The sequence below is a fragment of the Ambystoma mexicanum genome, chromosome 7q (genome assembly GCF_040938575.1).
Source record: "Ambystoma mexicanum isolate Mex_15411 chromosome 7q, UKY_AmexF1_1, whole genome shotgun sequence".
NCBI lineage: Eukaryota > Metazoa > Chordata > Amphibia > Caudata > Ambystomatidae > Ambystoma > Ambystoma mexicanum.
In genome coordinates, this window is record NC_090941.1 from 567224158 (window position 1) to 567246211 (window position 22054).

At 46.7% G+C, this 22054-nt stretch overlaps 1 protein-coding gene across 3 annotated transcripts in view; it reads right to left on the bottom strand.

The window, feature by feature from the left end:
• NEK5 (NIMA related kinase 5) overlaps positions 1 to 22054 on the bottom strand; it is a 1893692-nt gene that overhangs the window by 1076053 nt on the left and 795585 nt on the right. For all 3 annotated transcript variants that reach the window (XM_069639859.1, XM_069639857.1, XM_069639858.1), the window contains one exon: positions 16979 to 17163. In XM_069639859.1, coding sequence (XP_069495960.1) covers positions 16979 to 17163 — 185 coding nt within the window. The remainder of the gene's footprint in view (positions 1 to 16978; positions 17164 to 22054) is intronic.

The following is a 22054-nucleotide window of genomic DNA, read 5'->3' on the forward strand; positions in this document are numbered from 1 at the left end:
CTCATTGGTTAGGGTCATAAGGACCAAAGTGAGCTGCAGGGACTACACAAGTGAATGGCTCATAGGCCATGAGGGGCAATCTACATTGTATTTCTATGGAAATAATATGTATATATATATATATATGATACATTACTCACCGTAATCGTATTTCTGATGCTTGTATCTGCTTAGATGCACATGCTGTGCACAGGCCGACATCTAGTGGAAGCTGCGGAGTATTACAGTTTGTTTTTCGAAACTCGGAAATGGGCGTCGACACAGGGCGTGCCAGTAATACTATCCCTAGTGTGACGTCCACTGTACCCAAGATCCCTCACGCGTCTAGGATCCTTAGATTGTATTTTTTCTGACATGAGGTAGCATGAGGAGTAGCGTGAGTACAGGTAATCCAAGCAGATAGATAGAAAGGTAAGACTACAAGCAACCATGCGCCTTCTCTCAGAGGGGAGGAAGGGTGGGTCGCATGTGAATCTAAGCAGATACAAGCATCAGAAATACGATTACGCTGAGTAATGTATCCCTTCTGAGGCTTGTGGAATCTGCTTAGATCACATGCTGTGCATAGATTAGCGAGCAGTACCTGAAGAAGGAGGTGGGATGTGAGAAGGGTCATGAGCAAATAAGTGTCTTAGAACCGCTTGTCCCACTTGTGTATCTGCCTTGGAATGGGTGTCAATGCAGTAATGCTGAGTAAAAGTGTGAATAGAGCTCCAAGTAGCTGCTTTGCAAATGGTGTCAAGGGGTACATTTGCAATGAAAGCCAGAGTGGCCCCAATGCCTCTTGTAGAGTGGGCTCTTGGCGTGAAAGGCAGAGTCTTTTCAGAGAGTGAGTAACACAGCTGGATACAGTTAATAATCCACTTCGAGATGGCACCTTTAGAGACGCGATCCCCCTCTCTGCCTGTAGCTACGGAGACAAACAGCTGATCTGTTTTCCTTAGAGGTTTGGTTTTATTTACGTAGTAGAGGACCGCCCTACGCACATCTAGGGTGTGTAGTTTCACCTCAGCCGAGCTTTGAGGGTCCTGGAAGAAAGCCAGAAGCTCGATGGACTGGTTTACGTGGAATTTAGATATAAACTTAGGTGAGAACCTAGGGTGTGTGCGTAAAACCATTTTGTCTTTATGGACAGTAAAGAAGGGATCCTGCACTGACAGAGCCTGAATTTCACTGACCCTTCTTATAGAAGTAATAGCTACTAAGAAGGCCGTTTTATAAGTCAGGTGTTTGAGACTGCTTTTATGCATGGGCTCGAAAGGGGGGCCCATGAGCTTAGATAGCACCACATTAAGGTCCCACCCTGGTGGTGGGTTTGAAATAGGAGGGTGAAGTCTCTTTACTCCTTCCATGAAGGCTTTAACTACTGGTACTTTCCACCACGAGACCTTGTTATGGGAAGTGGTGTATGCCGACAGGGCTGCCAGGTGTACTTTCAGTGAGTTAAAAACCAGTCCTGCATCCAGCAGGTGGAGCATGTATGTAACAATAGTGGAAGGAGTGCAATCAACTGGGTTGATTTGTTTACTCTGGCACCAGATAACGAATCTCTTCCACTTGTCAAAGTAGCAGTGCGTTGTGTTTGGTTTCCTAGATTCCTTTAGGATGTCCATACACCTCTGTGGTAAATTGAGATGTCCAAACTCTATGACCTCAGGAGCCATGCTGCCAGGTTCATTGAGTTGGGATGTTGATGCAGTGTTTGACCTTGGTGCTGGGACAGTAGGTTGTACCAGGCCGGAAGTTTGATGGGCTCGCACACCGCCATCCTGCGTAAGTGTGGGAACCACGGTTGTCTTGCCCACATGGGAGCAACTAGGACGAGCGTCATCGACTCTCTGTTCATCTTGTTGACCACCTTCCTGATGAGGAGTTGGTGGAAAAGCGTACGCAAACATCCCTGACCAGTTCATCCACAGGGTGTTCCCCTGGGAGTCTGGTTGGGGGAACCTGGATGCAAATCCTGGGCATTGTCTGTTTTCGCGTGTGGCGAATAAGTCTATAGTGGGGAAACCCCACTTAGAGAAGATATCTTCTACGACCTCTCTGTGTAGAACCCATTCGTGTTCCTCTGGGAGGGAGTCTCTGCTCAGAGCATCCGCTAGGGAATTGAGCTCCCCTGGAACATGTTGTGATGACAGGAAGATGTTCCGTCTGAGTGCCCATATCCAGATTTTCTGGGCAAGCTTGGACAGATTTGGCGAACGAGTCTCTCCTTGCTTGTTCAGGTAGAACATGGCTGTCGTGCTGTCCGTCCGGATTTGCACTGACAGGTTTAGTAGGTAGGGCTCGAACGCTTGAAGCGCTCTGAATACTGCCAGAAGCTCTAGCAGGTTGATGTGGTTCTTGGCCACTGAGGGAGACCAGAGACCCTGAGCTGTGTGGTGGAGATGGTGAGCTCCCCACCCCGTCAGGCATGCATCGGTAGTGACTACTGCCTGTACTTTGGGATCGTAAAAGGGTTTCCCCTGTGCAAGATTCTCTCTTGTCCACCAGTGAAGGCTTTGTACCAGTGTTGGCGAAACGACCACTAGATCGTCCCACTGACCACTTGCCTGAGACCACTGTTTCGCCAACCATTCCTGCATGGGACTCATGCGCAGGCGCGCGTGGGGGACCAGGTAAATACATGACGCCATAATGCTCAGCAAACGCATTGCTTTGCGTACCGTTATTGGGTGACCGGACTGATATTGCGGAATTTGCAGTAGTATATTCCGAATTCTTTCCTCTGAAGGAAATGTCAACCCCTCTTGAGTATCTAGGATTGCTCCTAGGAACTATTTGGAGGTGCTTGGCACCAGGCTTGACTTTTTCTCGTTGATTGAGAAGCCTAATTCATGGAGGAGGTTGATAGTCCTTTGAATGTTTGTCCTGCAAATTACTGGGGTTTCCCCCGTTATGAGCCAGTCGTCCAGATAAGGGTACACCGGGATTGCCTCCCTGCGTAGGTGTGCAGCCGCCACCGCCAGTACCTTGATGAATACCCTTGGTGCCGAAGCTATCCCGAAGGGCAGTACCTTGAACTGGTAGTGCCGACTGTCCACCTTGAAGCGCAAGTACCTTCTGTGCGCTGGGAACATGGAAATATGAAAATAGGCATCTTTGACATCCAAGGTTGCCATGTAATCCCCCTTTTTTAGGAGGGGGATTACCTCTTGTAGCGTAGTCATTCGAAACTTTTAGGGCTTGAAATACTTGTTGGCAGGCTGTAAGTCCAATACTGGGCGCATTGTCAAATCTTTTTTTGGCACAAGGAAGTAAGTTGAATAAATACCCTTGTTTACCTGGTGTCCCGGGACGAGTTCTATCGCGTCCTTTGCTAGCAGATTGGCGATCTCCTCGAGGAGAATCTTCTGATGTTCTAAAGAGTGTACTCTTTGGCGTGGAGGATGGTTCCGGGGACGCTGCAGTAGTTCTATACAGTACCCTGCGGATACTGTTGACAGCACCCATCTGTCTGATGTGATCCCTTCCCAAGCCTGGGTGAAGTTGGAAATGTGCCCCCCTACTGGGGTTGCGTGAGAAGGGACCCTGAACTGAGCGTCACTGCTTTGGTGGAGGCGTGCCGCCTCCTCTACTGGGGCTGCCTCTGCCTTTAACACGTCCTCTCCTATTACCCCTGCCGTAACCCTGGGTAGACTGTTGGCTGTTGTTGTTCCACTGTGTACCCTGCCCCTGGGAATAGTTTGATCCTCTCTGGGAATTTTGGCCGTGTGGGCGACGAAAATTTCCATTCCCTCTCTGGTTAGGGGGTTTATTGGTTAGTTGGCCAAGGGACTTGAGTGTCTCATATTCATCCTTGGCATTCTTCAGCGCGTCCTCGACCGCCTTACCAAACAACAGATCGGCTTCCACCGGTTTGTCCAACAATGATGCCTGGGCTTCTGCCTTAAAACCAGACTGCCGTAACCACGCATGTCTCTTGATAACAGTACCTTCTGCTATCAATCTGCCTGCGTTGTCCGTGGCGTCAAAAGTTGCTTTTAAAATGCAACCAGACACGGCTCTACCCTCTGCTGAAATTTGTGCTAACTGGCCCTTTAAGGGTTCTGGTGCAGAGGCTATGAGTGCCGCGACTTCTTCCCACTGACGGCAGTTGTAGCTGGCCAACAGGGTGGTGGAGTTTGCAATCCTTGCCTGATAGGCGGACGTTGAGGCTACTTTCCTGCTGAAACCATATAGTTTTTTGCTCTCCTTGTCTGGAGGAGCTTCGGACGACGACAAGGGTTTTCCAGCCCTCTTACGAGTGTTAGTGACAACCAGGGAGTCTGGCTTCAGATGTCCTCTTATAGAGAGAGGGTCAGACTGGGCTGCCCTGAAAAGTTTTTCAACTCTGGAATTGACGGCTCTGGTGAGGTTCAGGTTCACCAGGGACGGTCTATTCTTCGCTGAATAGACTTAAGGATAGGGATGGTCTGGGCAACAGGCCTGCTTTCTCCCACTAACTCCTCGGCGAAGTCCCTCTCCTCCTGGACACCGTGGGTGTCAATATGGAAATGTTCTGCTGCTCGTGCGAGAACCTCGTTCAGGAGGGGTTGGTTATCGACAGGGGAGTGGGTGACCGGGGCTTCCTTCTCTACCGGGGAATCTACTCTGTAGGTTTCAGGGTCTTCCTCTTCCTCTTCCTCTTCTTGGTCCTCATCATCCCCATAGTAGCCCGTCCCAGTTTGCTCTTCTACCATGCCAAATTCTTGGTCCTCACCAAAGGAAGTCTCTCCTTGATACTGTGAGTATGGCCGTGAGTATGGTTGTACATCGAAGGGTTCCGAAGACCTCATAGGTGTCTCAAACCAGGGCTTCTTACTCGGGGGGATAGGATCATTAGAGCCTGAGGGTGTAGACCCTTGTGGATTATATGAAAGGAAATGGTCTGGATTTTTATCATAAAAGTCTGCCAAAGACGACATCCTTGACATGACCCTATCTATGTCATCACTCGACCATTCTTTGGAACTGGGAAAGACTCTCTCAGAAAGTCTAGGAGACTTATCCTGAGTAGACTTGCTGGTTTTAGAAATAGAAGCAGACTTGGGCTTGTCTGTCTGTTTAAGAGGAGTGGAGTGTTTTACAGGTGTGGAAGAGTGCAGTGGCTGCTTCTTCTGCTGTTTTCCCCCCTCCCCGTGAGTGGAAGAGTGTTTTCCCTGTCCCTTTGTGGTTCCGGAGGTTTTCGACGCCTGGCGTCGAGGATCGGGGGTAGAGTTCCTGTCCTTCGAACGTGGGGCCGTGCTGATCTTGTCTGCGGGCTCCGACTCCTGGAGAGCGGCCTGGGGGTGGAAGTCGTCTTCGTCCTCCGACGATCGAACTTCCGTTTGCTTAGGGAGCGAGGCACTCTTGGCAAGAGTGGATGATTGCCTGGAGTCCTGCGGCGATCTCGATCTAGAACGCCCAGAGGACACCGATTCGGACCGTTCTCTATGTGCCTCTTTCCGAGAACTCGACGTCGTCGAGTCTCGGTTGGACTTCGTGTGTTTTGTGTGAGTGGTGTGTGAAGCGCTTGTGTCGCCGGGGGTCTTCCCCATAGCCGCCCTGTCGGACGACCTTCCGAGGTCGAGGACTTGCGCTCGGCTGTCTTTAGACGCCGTAATGCCCTCGCCGTCCGAAAGCACGGCGTCGCTGCCATCGCTGAAGGCGCCCTCCGCCGCCATGGCCGCCTGCCTGGCGTGGTGGGCCCAACGCTTCGTCGAACGGTCCTTAAGTGTCTTAGGTTTAAACCTACTACACGCTCTGCAGTTCGCCTCGGGGTGGTCCCTCGGCAAGCAGAGATTGCACGTGGCGTGCCTGTCGACCCAAGGGTATTTGCGATTGCACTTGGGGCAGAATTGAAAAGGGGTACCCTCCATACGCACCTTGAGGCAGCGGGCCGGTAAGTGTAGGAAATGTATAAGATGTACCTATATACCAAGAGTGTAGAGTATGTCCAACCCCCCACTCTCCCTGCTTGCAGGGCCGAGGTCAGAAGCCTTTCAAGGCCCGGGCCGAGGCCAGAGGCCTTCCGAGGCCCAAATCCGTCGTGCAGCAGCCGACGGTCGAATTCTTCTCCAAGCCGGCGTCGAGTGTCGAAGTTCGACGTTGGGGTGGGGAAAGGATGTAAATTTATCGATATTTTAGCAAAAGTATGGCTAAGGCCAGGGGACTCCGCAAAATGCTTCCGACCAGTATGGCGGAAAAAAACAATCTGAGGATCCTAGATGCGTGAGGGATCTTGGGTACAATGGACGTCGCACTAAGGATAGTATTACTGGCACGCCCATTTTCGAGTTTCGAAAAACAAACTGTAATACTCCGCAGCTTCCACTAGATGTCGGCCTATGCACAGCATGTGATCTAAGCAGATTCCACAAGCCTCAGAAATATATATATATATATATATGTATATATATATATATAGAATTTTTTAATAATTATTTAAATCACAGAGGATTCCAATTTTTGACGATGGGGAATATTCAAGCATCTGAATCTATGTAAGATCCAATGCTGGAGAAATATCATTGTGTGCAACCAAGTGAAGGGTGTCTGGAACCTAGCTCAGAAAGGCATATCAAGGAGGATTTCAAGCCCTACAGAAACAAGTGACATGCACAGAACCTGGCAGGAGAATAAACCGGGGCTGTGGAATAAAGAAAGATTAAAACACCACACTGACGGTGAGCATGTGAAGAGGGTCTGGGAGCCAGGCTGGGAAAGTGCTCCCCAAAAAATACATCACAACGATACAAACTTTGTATGGTCCAACAGCATTCAGAGACCTTGGCAAGAGAGTAAACCAAGGTTGTGGGTGTGCTTGAAAACACAGAGACAAAACTGGGAGTGGAAGAACGTGGTGTGCCCCACGTGTCTAGAGAGTGGACCAAGTAGAAGGGTATAGACAGAAGGTTCTGGCACCCACAACAAGTAAGAGCAAAAGGCACAACACAGCTTGGGAAAGAGAACCAGGCTATTCTACCTTGTCGAAGCCCCTCGGAGGCGGGTCTGCCAACAAGGAATAAACTTGAAAAATATTTGGGAAAGGTTCTGGGGAAAGGGAATCAAACCCAAACCTTGTGGAACTTTTGTTTTCTTCGCTACACCGGTTTTGAACTTCCCTGTCGCAGCTCTAGGAGGCGGGTCTGCCAACAAGGAATAAACTTGAACAACATTTGGAAAGGCTATGGGGGGAAAGGGAATCCACCCCAAGCCGTGTGGATCTTTTTTTTGCTTCCTTTCACCAGTTTTGGAACTTCCTTGTAACAGTTCTGGAGGGCAGGTCTGTACACAAGGAATATGTGTGAATGACACTGAAAAGGCTCTGGTAAAAGTTGATCAACACCAAGCCTTGTGGAGCATTTTGTTTGCTTTTCTAACCTGGGAAATGCCCTGGAGAAAAGGGAGTCAAACCCGATTGTGGGAACTTTGCTTGCTTTCTACACCATTTTTTTATTTTTACTTGGAACTGTACAGCTGGGCTGCAGGGCGGCAGCCAAAAGACATTTCCCTTTTACACCTTTTTATTAGGTTTAGATTGCGAGGGATAGATTAGGATCTGGACACAGGATGGCACTTTCATTTGGACATTCTGACACTGGCAGTTCATTAGTTAGTTTTGTTGAGTCAGGGAAACCCCTCAGATATAGGGCCAGTTAGGCTTTCCTCCAACCCCCATCTTTAAGTTATGAATAAAAGCTTTTGTTAACAACCAACATACCATCCTTGTGTCCGTCTCCTACTCCCAGGCCCTCATATCTATGTAACAAAAAAATGTATAAGTTTGGGTATTAAACTCATCACATACTGAGAAATTGCCCTACGGGGCAAGCTCCGGACAAGAAACCATCACATGAATATTGGTTTCAACATCGAATTACAATGCAAAAAATGTATATATTGGTAGGAAACACAGGCAATAAAAACTATGCTGAAATGTGGCCCCCTTTCAATGATTTCTACACTTCAGCTCCCAATAGTTAGGGCCTCCACATTGTCCATTTCCCCTGCCTGGTTCTCTTCTCCACCTTTCTGATAATATCCCTGAAAACTCCCAAATTAATGCAAGTAACACACATTTTTGAATGTGCAATCTAATAGAACTACTCTCCTCCACTTTTCTAGGAGCTCAGGTTCACTTTATTAAGTGGCTATGTTATCATTTCACAGAGGTCAGACCTTTTATTCTTGACTGTAGTTTTGCAACTATGGTATATTCTCTGACATTTGCTTAGCTGTGTTTTCTTTGGTTCAATAAACACCTTTTGGAAATAAAGTATGCTGTTAAAAAAAACAATGACCAGCACCAAGTTACCAGGCTGAAGAAAAAGAGTTGCTTAGCACATGCAATTTGCATATTTCAAGGGCCCTTTTCAGCCCGCAGGGATTCTGTCATAACCCAAGCACAGATGAAACTCATTCTAAAGGGAATGCACTCCCAGTTTATATCGCACAGTTCAGCAGTGACAACAATCTATCTTAACATTGCCTTATTCACTGCAAACTATCCTCTAAAGTCAATACTCAATATGCTTGGTCCTGTTCCATCTGGATTTCTCTAACAGATTTTATTTGGGCATGACTATCTTGCTAATTGTCTACAGAGGGTTCAGAATGTGATAGCCGGAATGTTGATGAGAGTTAGATGTGAGCACATCATTTCAACTCTCTAGGTGTAACGCTCACCTGATTCCCGTAGAGGCGCCGGTCTTGACTGGGCGTATACCGTATCTTCAAAGGTGATGTGTAACACACGGCTGGCTCTTTGGGCTGGACCTCTGTGCACTGTATGTCTGACTCGAAGGGTAAGATGTCTTAAGTAAGTGAACGCCGTGCTCTCCATCTGCCTCGGGGCAGGGTGCTGTAACCAGTTTCTTCACTGGATAAGGGGAGCAGGCCTCTTGACTTCAGAGGACTGCTGTCCGTCGTTTACTGCAAGAACGGTAAGTTTCGAGTAATTCTAATGTCTTTAAAAGTCTTTAGTAATGATGTCTCTTGTTTTGCAGGGTTCCGGCGATGGCGGATGACGGGCTGAAGTGAGTTGAAGATGGAGTCCGTGTGATGAATAGAAGCGCCTGGAAGCACGTAAGTAAGCGCTTGTTGCCTGCTTCACGATGCGCTCTAACTGTCTTTTTATTTTGCAGGTACAAGTTCGGAGCGGCTGCAGGGTGCCGGAATACCCACTGGGTTAGATGTGGAAAGGAGTAATGGCACGTGAGTATTAAAGTTCCCCAATGTCTTTAAACGCACCTTGTTTTGTCTTTCAGATGCGGGATGCAGCGCCGAAGGCCTCCGGAGCGTGCGAAGAGTTGGTAAGCTTTTGTCTTTCAGATGCCGGAATGCAGTGCGAAGACCTCCGGAGCGCACTAAGAGTAGGTAAGCCTTTGTCTTTCAGATGCCGGAATGCAGCGCGAGGCGTTGGTGACAGCCGATGGACCAGGTAAGTGAAGCGCTGTCACTGAAGACCGTAATGCTAACCTGTTCTTTCTTGTCTTTATAGGTGTTGCTGAAGACTGGATTCAGGATGGTAAGCCTTTTTCCTTAGACCCAGGATCAGATGCAGAAGACACGATGAGCGTTCTGCTGCAGAGGATGCAGAATAACGCAAAGCAAGATTCATCCATCGGGTGTGGTTTAAATAGCCTCCTGTAGTGCTTAGATGTCTCCTTCCACAGCCACGCCTAGGTAAGAAAAGAGTTCCTGCTTTCCAGAAGAGTTCCAGTGTTCTGAACCTAGGGAGTGGCTCCTGCCCCACCCAACAGGAAAAGTAGTTCCAAACAGAAGAGGATCAGAGGCTCAACTGGCAGGCAAGTAAGCAGCATGGTCTGCTGCAGGTAAGTCCACCCAAGCATTATGAGCCCGGCGCTTCCAGCGCTGGGACTGGGCATATTTATGAGCCTGGTGCCACTGGCGCCAGGACTGGGTCCAAAAGGTCCCAATTGGGACTGGTTGGCACTCGGAACCTGGGTTATGGATCTGCTTCCAAGGGAGTTGGGAAAACCCTGACCTTTTGGAAGCAGAGATCATGACAGTACCCCCCCTCAAGGCCCCTCCCAAACCGGGCTTCTCCAGGGGTTTTGGCTTGTCAGGAAATGTTCGGTGAAATCTTTTGATTAGGCGAGGAGCGTGGACATATTCAGCAGGTTCCCAGGATCTCTCTTGGGGGCCGTAGCCTTTCCATTCAATTAGGTAAAATAGTTTAGGTTTGGAGATCTTGGAGTCCAGAATGCTTTTGACTTCAAACTCGAGTTCTCCATCAACTAGCATGGGTTTTGGAGATTTAGTTAGTCGGGTTTGAGGTTGCACGGGTTTTAATAGAGAGACGTGGAAGACCGGATGTATCTTCATGTGCGGGGGCAAGTCCAACTTGACCGCTACTGGGTTTACTATGGTAGTGATGGAATAGGGACCAAGGTATCTTGGGTTGAATGTGCGTGGCCCTTTTAGAGGTAGATATTTGGTGGATAACCAGACTTGATCCCCTACTTGATATTGAGGGGCTTCCTTCCGATGTTGATCTGCTCCTTTCTTGTATTGTTCTTCAGCCCTTTGAAGGTGAGAAACAGCTTCCTTAAAGGCTTGGGTGATTGTAGAATGCAGGTAGTCTACTGCTGGTGTTTCAAGATCTTGGAGGGGATCCAACTCCGAGGTTCGAGGGTGACTGCCGTATAAAAGAAAAAACAGGGTTTTCCCAGTTCCCGAATGGACAGAGTTATTGTAGGCATATTCGGCTATCCAAAGGATGTCTTTCCAAGTTTTTTCAGTTTGTTGCAGCATGCAGCGTAAATACTGTTCCAGAGTTTGATTGGTCCTCTCGGTTTGTCCGTCGGTCTGAGGGTGGTGACTGGTCGTTAGTCTCACATCAATTTGAGCCGACCGACAGCAACTTCGCCAAAAATGAGAAATAAATTGACTACCTCGATCCGAAATTAGAACCGAAGGAAAACCGTGCAGTCGGACGATGTTTTCGAGAAATTCTCGGGCCAGAGTTGCTGCTGTTGTCAAGCCTTTGAGCGGAATGAAATGCGCCATCTTGGAGAATAAGTCCACGATTACTAGAATCGTATTGTATCCGGAGCATGGAGGTAGATCGGTGATGAAGTCCATAGAAAGCGTATGCCAAGGGCGAGGTGGGATGTCAATAGGGCGTAAGAGGCCTGCTGGTCTTTCCTTTTGACTTGTTTTGGGCGCATACTCCACAGGACATTATAAAGTCTCTGATATCTTTTTTCCAAGACGGCCACCAGAAGTAGCGCTTGATCTTTTCTGAGGTCTTGGCCATACCGGGATGTCCTTCCATTAAAGAATCGTGATAACAAGAGATTACTTTTTTCTGTAAATCTGTGCTGGGCAGGTATAATCGTTCTTGGAAATACAATAAGTTGTCCTTTACTGCAAAGTCCTTTCCCTGCAGATGCCAATTCTGTATGTCTGCTGGAGTTACAAGTTGCCTGGCTTTATCCTTAACTTCCTCTATGGATTGTGTGGCGATTACACCCAGAATTCTTTGTTCGGGAATGATTGGTACAGGTTTAGGGTTGATCAAGTGTTCTTCCACTCCCATCCGAGAAAGGGCATCAGCTTTACCGTTTTTTGTACCAGGTCGATAGGTAATTATGAAGTCAAACTCGGCAAAGAATAATGCCCAACGGAGTTGTCTAGAGGATTGGGCTTTTGCGGTTTTCAAATATTGCAGGTTTCGGTGATCCGTAATCACAGTAACGGTGTGTCGGGCCCCCAGCAGATAATGCCGCCAAGCCTTAAAGGCAGACTTGATAGCCAGAAGTTCCTTGTCAGTAATCGTGTAATTGATTTCAGGAGGCGAGAATTTGTGGGACCAAAATGCCACGGGATGCAACTGATTGGTTACCGGGTCCTTTTGTGATAGAACTGCCCCCATGGCAAGGCTTGAAGCATCAGTTTCCACGATGTAGGGGAGTTCGGGGCGAGGGTGTTTTAAGATTGGTGCAGAGATGAATTTAGTCTTCAAATCCTGGAAAGCTTGTTCCGCCTCGGTAGACCATTCAAAACGTTTGTTTTTCTTTAACAAGGCAGTGATGGGCTGGACTATTCGAGAAAATTCGGGGATAAACCTGCGGTAAAAGTTAGCGAAGCCTAACATGCTTTGCACACCTTTTACGGAGGATGGTGATGGCCATTTGAGAACTGCATCGACCTTCTTTGAATCCATACGCACTCCGCTAGGTGATAATATGAATCCCAAGAATTCAACTTCAGTCACGTTGAAAACACATTTTTCCAACTTAGCGAAAAGTTTGTGTTGACGCAATCTTTCGAGGACCATTTTCACGTGTTTCCGATGTTCAGATTCCGATGAAGAATAAACGAGGATGTCGTCAATGTAAACAACAACACACACATCTATGAGCTCTCTGAGGACATCGTTCATAAAATATTGAAAGGCGGCCGGGGCATTGCAAAGTCCGAAGGGCATGACCTGATATTCAAATAGCCCATATTTGGTGCGGAAGGCCGTCTTCCATTCATCGCCCTCTTTTACTCGTACCAAGTGGTAGGCTCCTCTAAGATCCAGCTTTGTATATATGCATGCTTTTCTGACTTGGTCCAGGAGTTCAGGGATCAAAGGTAACGGATATCTATTCTTGACGGTGATCTGGTTCAGGGAGCAATAATCTATACAAGTTCTAAGGTCTCCTTCCTTTTTTGGAACGAAGAACAAAGCTGAAGAAGCAGGGGACTTGGAAAGACGAATAAACCCATTTGCCAGGTATTGATCCAGGTATTGTCGAAGGTGAAGGTTCTCAGGCTCGGTGAGGGCATAAATTCTACTACAAGGAGGAGTAGATCCAGGTATCAGGTCTATCTGGCAGTCATAAGACCTATGAGGAGGTAGAGAGTTAGCCTGATCCTTCCGGAAAACATCTTGGTATTCTAGGTATTCGGGAGGTAACTGGGGAGTCTCTGAAGAAATTGCTGCCAGTGCAACACCAGGTGCAGGGTGACAAGTAGAGACACATTCTGGAAACTGGACCGTTCTTGCTCGCCAATCGATCAGAGGATTGTGTTTCTCTAACCAAGGTATTCCTAGAATAATCTGAAACTGAGGAGCCTTGATCACATCGAACACGATCTTCTCATGGTGTCCATCTTGACTTACTAGCGTCACTTCTTGAGTGGTATGCGTTACTGGTCTGGAGGCTATCTCCGTTCCATCCACCGTAGTAATGACCTCCTTTACAGCCTTGGGACAAAGAGTTAGATTCATCCTCAAAACCATTTCATGATCCACATAATTGCCGATGGCACCGCTGTCGACGTAAGCTTCAATTGCATGTAATCGATCCGGATTATCAGGGCTAATGAGGACCATAGGTATCACGAAATGCGAGGTCACGGAACTGGTTTTCACGCTCGGCAAGAGGACCTCTATTCTTGTCGGGCGAGGTAGTTTCCCTGCTCAGAGTTTGTAACTTTGGTAACTGCAGCTCCTACTGCCTTCTTGGCAGGTTTCACCGGACAGTCTCGAAGAAAGTGCCCTGAGTTTCCGCAATAGAGGCATAATTGCAACTGTTTTCTCCTTTCCCGCTCCTTTTGTGTTAGAGGACCTTTCAGGCCCCCTATTTGCATGGGTTCCCCGGAGTCTACTCCTTTGGAAGGAGTCGGCGGTTTGGAAAATACTCGAGCATCAAACTTAGAACGATCGGCCTTCCTGTTCTGCAGTCTGTGATCTATTTGAACGACTAAGTCTATATAGTCCGAACAATCTTGTGGGGGATTCACTACTTGGGCTAACACATCTTTGAGCTCTCCACGTAGACCTCTATAAAACAGCGTAATCCTTTTGTCCTCAGGCCATTGAGTTTCCACTATCAGTCTGTTGAAAGACGCAATATAAGCCAAAAGGTCTTGATTACCTTGTCGCAACGAAAGAAGCTCATTGCCCAAGGCCTGCCCCTGTGAATGTCTTGCGAACAGTTTTTCCATACTGAGCTGAAAAGCTTGAAAATCATGGAGGACCGGATCATCTTGATTTACTAGAGGGATCGACCAGTCTGCCGCATTGCCACTAAGGTACGAAAGCACGAAAGCTACTTTAGCTTGATCAGTTGGAAAGGCTGCTGGCCGGCATAAGAAATGCAACCGGCACTGATTGATAAATACTGCAAACCTCTTTGGGTCACCAGAAAATCGTTCGGGCGGAGCCAGAGGTACATTCCCAGGTAGGTTGATCTGCACTGGATTCATAGAGGATGTAGAAGGAAGATTTCCCCCAGATGCGGGTAACGGGGTCTGTCCGGCTTGTGACTGTAGCAATTGTCTAGCGAGATCATCTGTTCGCTCCTTGGAACTAATCAGTTCCCTTCTTAGAGCGTTCGTTTCCTGACGGGCTGCATGCACTTCTGCCCTTAGTTCCCCAAGTAACTGGGCTAGCTGGTCGGTATCCGAGGTTTCCATAGCGCCTGGACGGGAGTTTTGCGGTAGGCTTTGCGTTCTGTAACGCTCACCTGATTCCCATAGAGGCGCCGGTCTTGACTGGGCGTATACCGTATCTTCAAAGGTGATGTGTAACACACGGCTGGCTCTTTGGGCTGGACCTCTGTGCACTGTATGTCTGACTCGAAGGGTAAGATGTCTTAGGTAAGTGAACGCCGTGCTCTCCATCTGCCTCGGGCAGGGTGCTGTAACCAGTTTCTTCACTGGATAAGGGGAGCAGGCCTCTTGACTTCAGAGGACTGCTGTCCGTCGTTTACTGCACGAACGGTAAGTTTCGAGTAATTCTAATGTCTTTAAAAGTCTTTAGTAATGATGTCTCTTGTTTTGCAGGGTTCCGGCGATGGCGGATGACGGGCTGAAGTGAGTTGAAGATGGAGCCCGTGTGATGAATAGAAGCGCCTGGAAGCACGTAAGTAAGCGCTTGTTGCCTGCTTCACGATGCGCTCTAACTGTCTTTTTATTTTGCAGGTACAAGTTCGGAGCGGCTGCAGGGTGCCGGAATACCCACTGGGTTAGATGTGGAAAGGAGTAATGGCACGTGAGTATTAAAGTTCCCCAATGTCTTTAAACGCACCTTGTTTTGTCTTTCAGATGCGGGATGCAGCGCCGAAGGCCTCCGGAGCGTGCGAAGAGTTGGTAAGCTTTTGTCTTTCAGATGCCGGAATGCAGTGCGAAGACCTCCAGAGCGCACGAAGAGTAGGTAAGCCTTTGTCTTTCAGATGCCGGAATGCAGCGCGAGGCGTTGGTGACAGCCGATGGACCAGGTAAGTGAAGCGCTGTCACTGAAGACCGTAATGCTAACCTGTTCTTTCTTGTCTTTATAGGTGTTGCTGAAGACTGGATTCAGGATGGTAAGCCTTTTTCCTTAGGCCCAGGATCAGATGCAGAAGACACGATGAGCGTTCTGCTGCAGAGGATGCAGAATAACGCAAAGCAAGATTCATCCATCGGGTGTGGTTTAAATAGCCTCCTGTAGTGCTTAGGTGTCTCCTTCCACAGCCACGCCTAGGTAAGAAAAGAGTTCCTGCTTTCCAGAAGAGTTCCAGTGTTCTGAACCTAGGGAGTGGCTCCTGCCCCACCCAACAGGAAAAGTAGTTCCAAACAGAAAAGGATCAGAGGCTCAACTGGCAGGCAAGTAAGCAGCATGGTCTGCTGCAGGTAAGTCCACCCAAGCATTATGAGCCCGGCGCTTCCAGCGCTGGGACTGGGCATATTTATGAGCCTGGTGCCACTGGCGCCAGGACTGGGTCCAAAAGGTCCCAATTGGGACTGGTTGGCACTCGGAACCTGGGTTATGGATCTGCTTCCAAGGGAGTTGGGAAAACCCTGACCTTTTGGAAGCAGAGATCATGACACTAGGCCCCGCATTGGTTGCACATAGAGAACAGAGTGAAGTTTAGGGTTTGTATAGGATTCACAGAGCATGGTAGAGAGCAAGTCCCTGCTTTATGCTACAGAAACTTACAGGTAAACCCCTTTTCATGCAGTGCAATCAAGATCTTACTCACCTTTTGCCACCCCAAAAACAATACTGTAAAGAGCAGGAAATAATTATTTTTCAGTGATCGCTCCAGCCTTATGGTATTTACTCCCTACAAAAGCAAGAGCCAATGAGGATCAGGAAACCCTTAAAACATACTTTTATCTTTTTATATCTGAATTAGTTTCCTTAGTGGGTAGCTGTTGGTGTCTGTATGCTCTTCGGAACTAGTAAGCCATGGCAGTGGTGTCAGAGATCTTAACAAGACACCATAACATAACATCTCTTTACATCTGTCTTCGAACGTTAGTTCACTTTCATTCTAATTAGTGGCGGTACCATATATTTTTCAGGGTCTGGTATTATTTACTTCAAAGAGTACATGTGGTCTTTTACTGTTCTAAAGCTAACCTTCTCCTTCCTACCAGTAAACAAAATCTTAAATTGCCTTTCCCGCCTCAAGTGCTTCTATTTGTACTTTTCTGGTCAAGAAGCCTCTAACAATCGGAGCCCAAACACCGAGTGTTGTGAGGCAGGTAGTTGTTTCTGACAGGTAAGAACACAAACACGGTACGCCTTACTTCAGGAAAACCAACGGGCACTCATTTGTCATGTTCATTCTAACCAGGCAGATGAGGAACAAAAGTATGTCAAGTGGAAAATGAAAAAGCACTAGCATTGCATTTCTTTGTCCATTGTAAAACCAGCTTTCTCAATACACCAGCACAGAGACAACCAACTAGCAGGCCTGTTAGCACAAATCTAGCAGTTCTTCTAATTTAAGGTTACACTAAAAATAAATTGGAGGATTCTGTGTCTGTTTATGACTACACCACTCCAGTTCACTCTGATCACAGTGAGTTATAGCAGGTATGTATTAGGAACTTATGCTCACAGATACTTTCACTGCCAGCTAACTGCAACTTTTATTTGCTGTCTCTATTGGATATTATAAATATCAAGGGTTCAGCTCCGCGAAGCATCCAATACTGTTAAGTGCTTTGAGATGTCTCAGGCCAGTACCTGTACAGAACAAATTAAAGAAATGATACTTACCACTGCGGTGGAGGTTGTTCTTCTTTCTGCCCATAATACTCTTCAGCTCTTTGGTAGAGCTGTGGAACCGGTGGCTGTTCAAATGGTTTCCTCTGAATGTTGTTAAGCTGAGCATAGTAATGGCCATATTGCCCATGATGAACTGCAACTGGTCTCCCTGCCATCTCCACCTTGGGACTCCAATGCTGAAAACACATACAATAAGAAATTGAGGGGGATGAAGACTATGGGCCTGCAAAGGGTATTCCCTTCATGAAATACACTGAAGTCATTCTGCTTCATCCCAAATATGGGAACACAACCGGAAGCATCAGTAGTGATAAAACATCTGTGAATACTCACAACGGACTCTCACTAGAACCACAAGACAACGCTATAGCAAAGAAATGCTTCTACCTCCTGTGACTTAGACGGATCCTCCCCTACCTCTCCTTCCAACAAAGAACCCTCGCAATCATCTCCCTGGTATTATCAGGAATCGACTACGCGAACAGCCTCTACCTTGGAATGCCAGAACGGCTCACTAAAAAACTCCAACACATCTAAATCACTGTAGCAAGGATACGCCTGATATTAAATAGAAGAGACCACATCACACCAGCCCTCAGAACCCTATACTGGCTCCCAGTAAAAAACGCACAAACTTCAAAGCCCTCTGCATCGCCCACAGATCAATGCACGCACAAGGAACCAATTCCTCCAAGCCAAGATCCACCGCTCATAACCAGAAAGAAACCTAGGATCAAGTGATGACCTCCAAAATTGAAACAAAACAATCTGAAAAAAAGAAATTCGGAGAACCCGTATTCTCGCATCTAATTACCAATCTACGGAACTCAATCCCAAAGGAGATATGAATGACAGAAGACCACCTCACCTTCAGAAAATTACTGAAAACCTTGAACTCCCAATGATTAACATAAAACAGGCGTTGCCAGCAATATCACTAGGGATCTAAGATAATCCAATGGCAGTACGCAGTCTGGAACCAACAATAAAACAAACACACCGTACCAGCCACAAACCTTCCCCGCTCCTCTCCAGCATACCCTACACATACTTTGCACTATCTAACGGATCAGTCTCATCTCACACAAAAACACAACCCCCACATCCAGCATAAAAACAAACTGCTGCAAACAAACATCTGAGTCACTGGACGTTGCCCTTACGGGGACAATAACACATATACCAGTTTCTCCTGGTTCTACAAGCACCAACAGAAAAGCACAACCTCTATCCTACTCCCTCTTCCATCACTAACCTACCCAACCCACTTTCTTACAGAAACACGTGAGCACCCTGAAACCATGCTAATGGTAACGGTGCACAGTATAAGTCAACTCAACATAACATTTAATGAGTGGCATTACAGTCTTTCTGAAAATTCATGATAAGCACATTAATGTCAATAGCCTGGTGCCAATGGGCACAGCACTTGAAAAGGATACCATGGTAATCACCAATGACAGAATCAGCATTACATTTAGGTCATGTGGTTATTTCCCTTGAATCTAGGGGTGTACATACACCGAGTTCAAAGAGGCCAAACGTTTGGAGGTTAATGCTGTGCAATAAGAATACTGAGCAATCTCTTTTATCTGGCACTTGGTATGAGGAAAGCTGTATTATCCAGCACCTTTCATTGACCATAACAGAAGCATTCTGGGAGGGCGAGCTGCATAACAGAACTAAACCATTCTGGATTGTAATGTGTGGGTAAGTAGAACATAGTTACAAGATGCTTTGTTATCTGCCACTTTCTCTCCAATACTGCCACATTTCCACCTAGAAATCCTTATTTAAGGGCACATTTTGTTAACTGGCATATTATGTTATCCACAATCAATGTGCATAATGGAATATTTCATGTTTGTGCACACAAGGAAGATTTCTGCCTTCCCTACTTTAAAAAGTAATAATAAAATGCCACAGGGAGGCACAACACTAGTATAAATTGTGGTCCGCCAGTCTCTGGAAAGAGTAATTTCACATTAAAATTTAGAAAAGCCTGAAGACTTGCTTCTCCTTATTTAGGGCTGTTGTGCTTTACTTTCTATTTGGCGGTACAGTTCTACGAGTGGCACTCTAAAGCACCAGTGACCTATTGTCTAAAAGATAAATGAAATAAAAGCCTCCCCAGAGCAAACGTGCCATCGAACACACCACTGAATATCTTAAAGCAGTCTACCGATGGGTTCAGAACATGCCATTGTAACTTCTCCTTAAAGGTTTCCCCTATGTGCATCAAGGGCCACAGTACAGGCTAAATGCATGACCTAACAGAAGGGTGGGAGAATTATCCCTGTATTTAATCGTACTAAGTTTATCACCAATGCAAGGATGAAGAGTTGAGCAGCACTGCCAGTATTCACACTCATGGAAAATAGGCCCTTAACCCACTTGGTTACCCCTCTGCAAGAAATATTAATAAACCTGAATAAGCAATATAGTAGTCAAACGTTTCCTATAAAAGAAAAAAAATCAAGAAATGACGACACAGAAAATTATACCTTTTTAACCACTTATCTCTCAGTAAGACACTGCATAAATGATGCACTTAACTCATTGATAAAAGAGGAATTGACAGTAGCAAGCTGAGAACAAGAAATGGGACCTGTCTTGAAGAGGTCAGTGGTAGACGTGCAGGGAGGACACCAGGCTGTTTTGCATTGAAAGGTCCACACCTCTCCTCCCCCAGTCTAACGGACTCCTCTCTAAAATCTCATATCGCCTTTCACTATACACACATCCACTACAGACAGCACCATAGACCTCGCTGTTAAAACATTAAATCGCTCAGGCTCTGACTACACCCTCCTCCTTATTCCTATTACATTCCCCCACATCTGTAGGCAGCCACATCCAAAACACTTCAACCTATAAAATCCTGTGTCTCCACCACAGCCATAGAAGCAAATTAGCACTCAGGATCTTGGTATCTCCGCAGGTTTTGCATCTGCCTCTTTTGCTAGCCTGCTAACTACCTAACTCTCTCTTTCCTTACAGTCATGTGCAGCAAAGTAAAGAAAAATCTCAGAAGGGGTGCAATGTAAAGATCACTTCACATGACATTACATCTTCTGATAATACTGACACAATTGTCCCTGTGTAATTTTCCAAGGGGTTGGAACCGCGAAAGGCCAACACACGTCAGTGTGCAGTTTATGATCAGTTTATGATCTTGAGGAGCACAAAATCATATATTGAATTGCTACATTCTCACAAGATAACACAAGATAACAGTCTCTCAAAATCCATGTAGGATTCTTATGCCTCAAGTACCTTATGGGCGAGATAGAGTTTATACAAGAACAGTAATCGGTGGGTACATTTTGTGTATGTGTACTTACAGGAATAAATATAATTCAGAGTTGGGGGGCATTGTACAACTACTGCACCATAAGTAGCAGTAGTTGTAAAAAGCATGTGGGGTAATGCAAAATACAGAAAATACATATGTGCTTATAGAAAAAGTTGGAAGTAACTTAATCAGAATAGGGATAATGGCAACCATTATTTGAAAGTCTTGTTGCCACCCCGTTTTACCTGGAGAGAATTGAACTCCCTGTACCTTGTCACTAAGAACACTGAGATGGATCAAGTGACACCCCTCTGCTTGCAGAGCCAGGAAGGCTACACTGGGGTCAGCGCATGATGAGAGAGCCACAGAAGCTGTGGGTTATAGTAACCTGTCTACAGCTGCCAGCTTTTCATCTGCCCCATCTTCCACAGTTGCCTTCCAATGACTTGATTAACTGATTGGATTTGGGAGGGTTCAGGGCCCGTTGCATTTTGGGTTGTGTTACTTTGTGCAATCGTCTTCGTCAACTTGTCTAGTTTCAGTTTCACAATCCCAAACTCATTTTTCAAACTCTTGATGAGTTCATGCAGACAAGCAATTTCTTTTCTAAGTGATGGACCATTGGTGCATGATGTACCTTCACCAAATAGTTCTGATACTCGTTGGACTATATTATCATTCATACCACTCTGGGTCCCCTGATCATCAATTGGAATAACACCTGTGTTCACAGTTGAAGTACCAGTCAAAATAATCTCACCCTCATTCGCGTGAAGTGGACAGTTTTCTGGCTCAGCTAATGGTAGAAAGCAATTCAATGTTTGAATATCCTTGGCAATTTAATATGTAACTAACCAAGTGTTTGCAGTCTGAGTTGGAGAAGTCTATTGCTCTCATCTCTATCGTTCGATGGAGTCTTTGATTATTTTTCATCAACTCGAGGCCTCGATGGCTCTCAATGAAAAACTGGCCTTCGTCCTGGGCTACAGGGCGCCTGGGATTTGGCTCTAGCCCTTTCCTTACCGGCTTCAGAAGGCGCGGTAGGAGCATGGCCCACTTGCTTCGAGGGAACCTGTATCTCGAACATTATGAGCATTTCCTACTTGAATGCTTCCATTCAGCCGGAGTAAAGGCCTTAGTAGGGCAAGATATACTCCTCTCTGGAGATGAGTCATACGAGGAAGATGAAGTAGGCGATTTATGATACCATTTCTTCGATTTCCTCGTCAACGACAAGGAGTGTTGTGAGCCACTCCGTGACCTAGACCTTTTAGTTTTCTTCCGTCGAGGAGAGTCGCCTCTCGCTTCGTCTGAGGAATTTTCTTTCAACGGGTTAGTCGAAGGGTATTTTTTGGGGCATCTACCTACCACCAATTTCCCTTTATGCTCCTTCAGAGCTTTTCCGGTCATCGACTGACACGACAGGCGGAAGTCTCCACACCAAGGCACCACAAACACACCTGATGTGGGTCAGTCAGTGACATTTCAGCACAGCAGTCTTGGCATTTCTTAAACCCGGTCTTCGAGGTTGTCAGAGCTGAAGACGAAGACATTTTCACAACTACAAAGTAAGAATATGAAGCGTGCCGTAGTTCACAAAGTGATAGCTTAGTCGGAAAAATGGAACTGAAGCCAACGGGCACTGCACGTTCCATATATACCTTTGATGACGTCATCCTCGAGACGGAGGCCCTCAAGGGACATTGAGCCGACAGTATTGATGCACAGCGCCCGCTGACGAAAAAGATTTCCAAAGCAGCTGAAGCTGGATA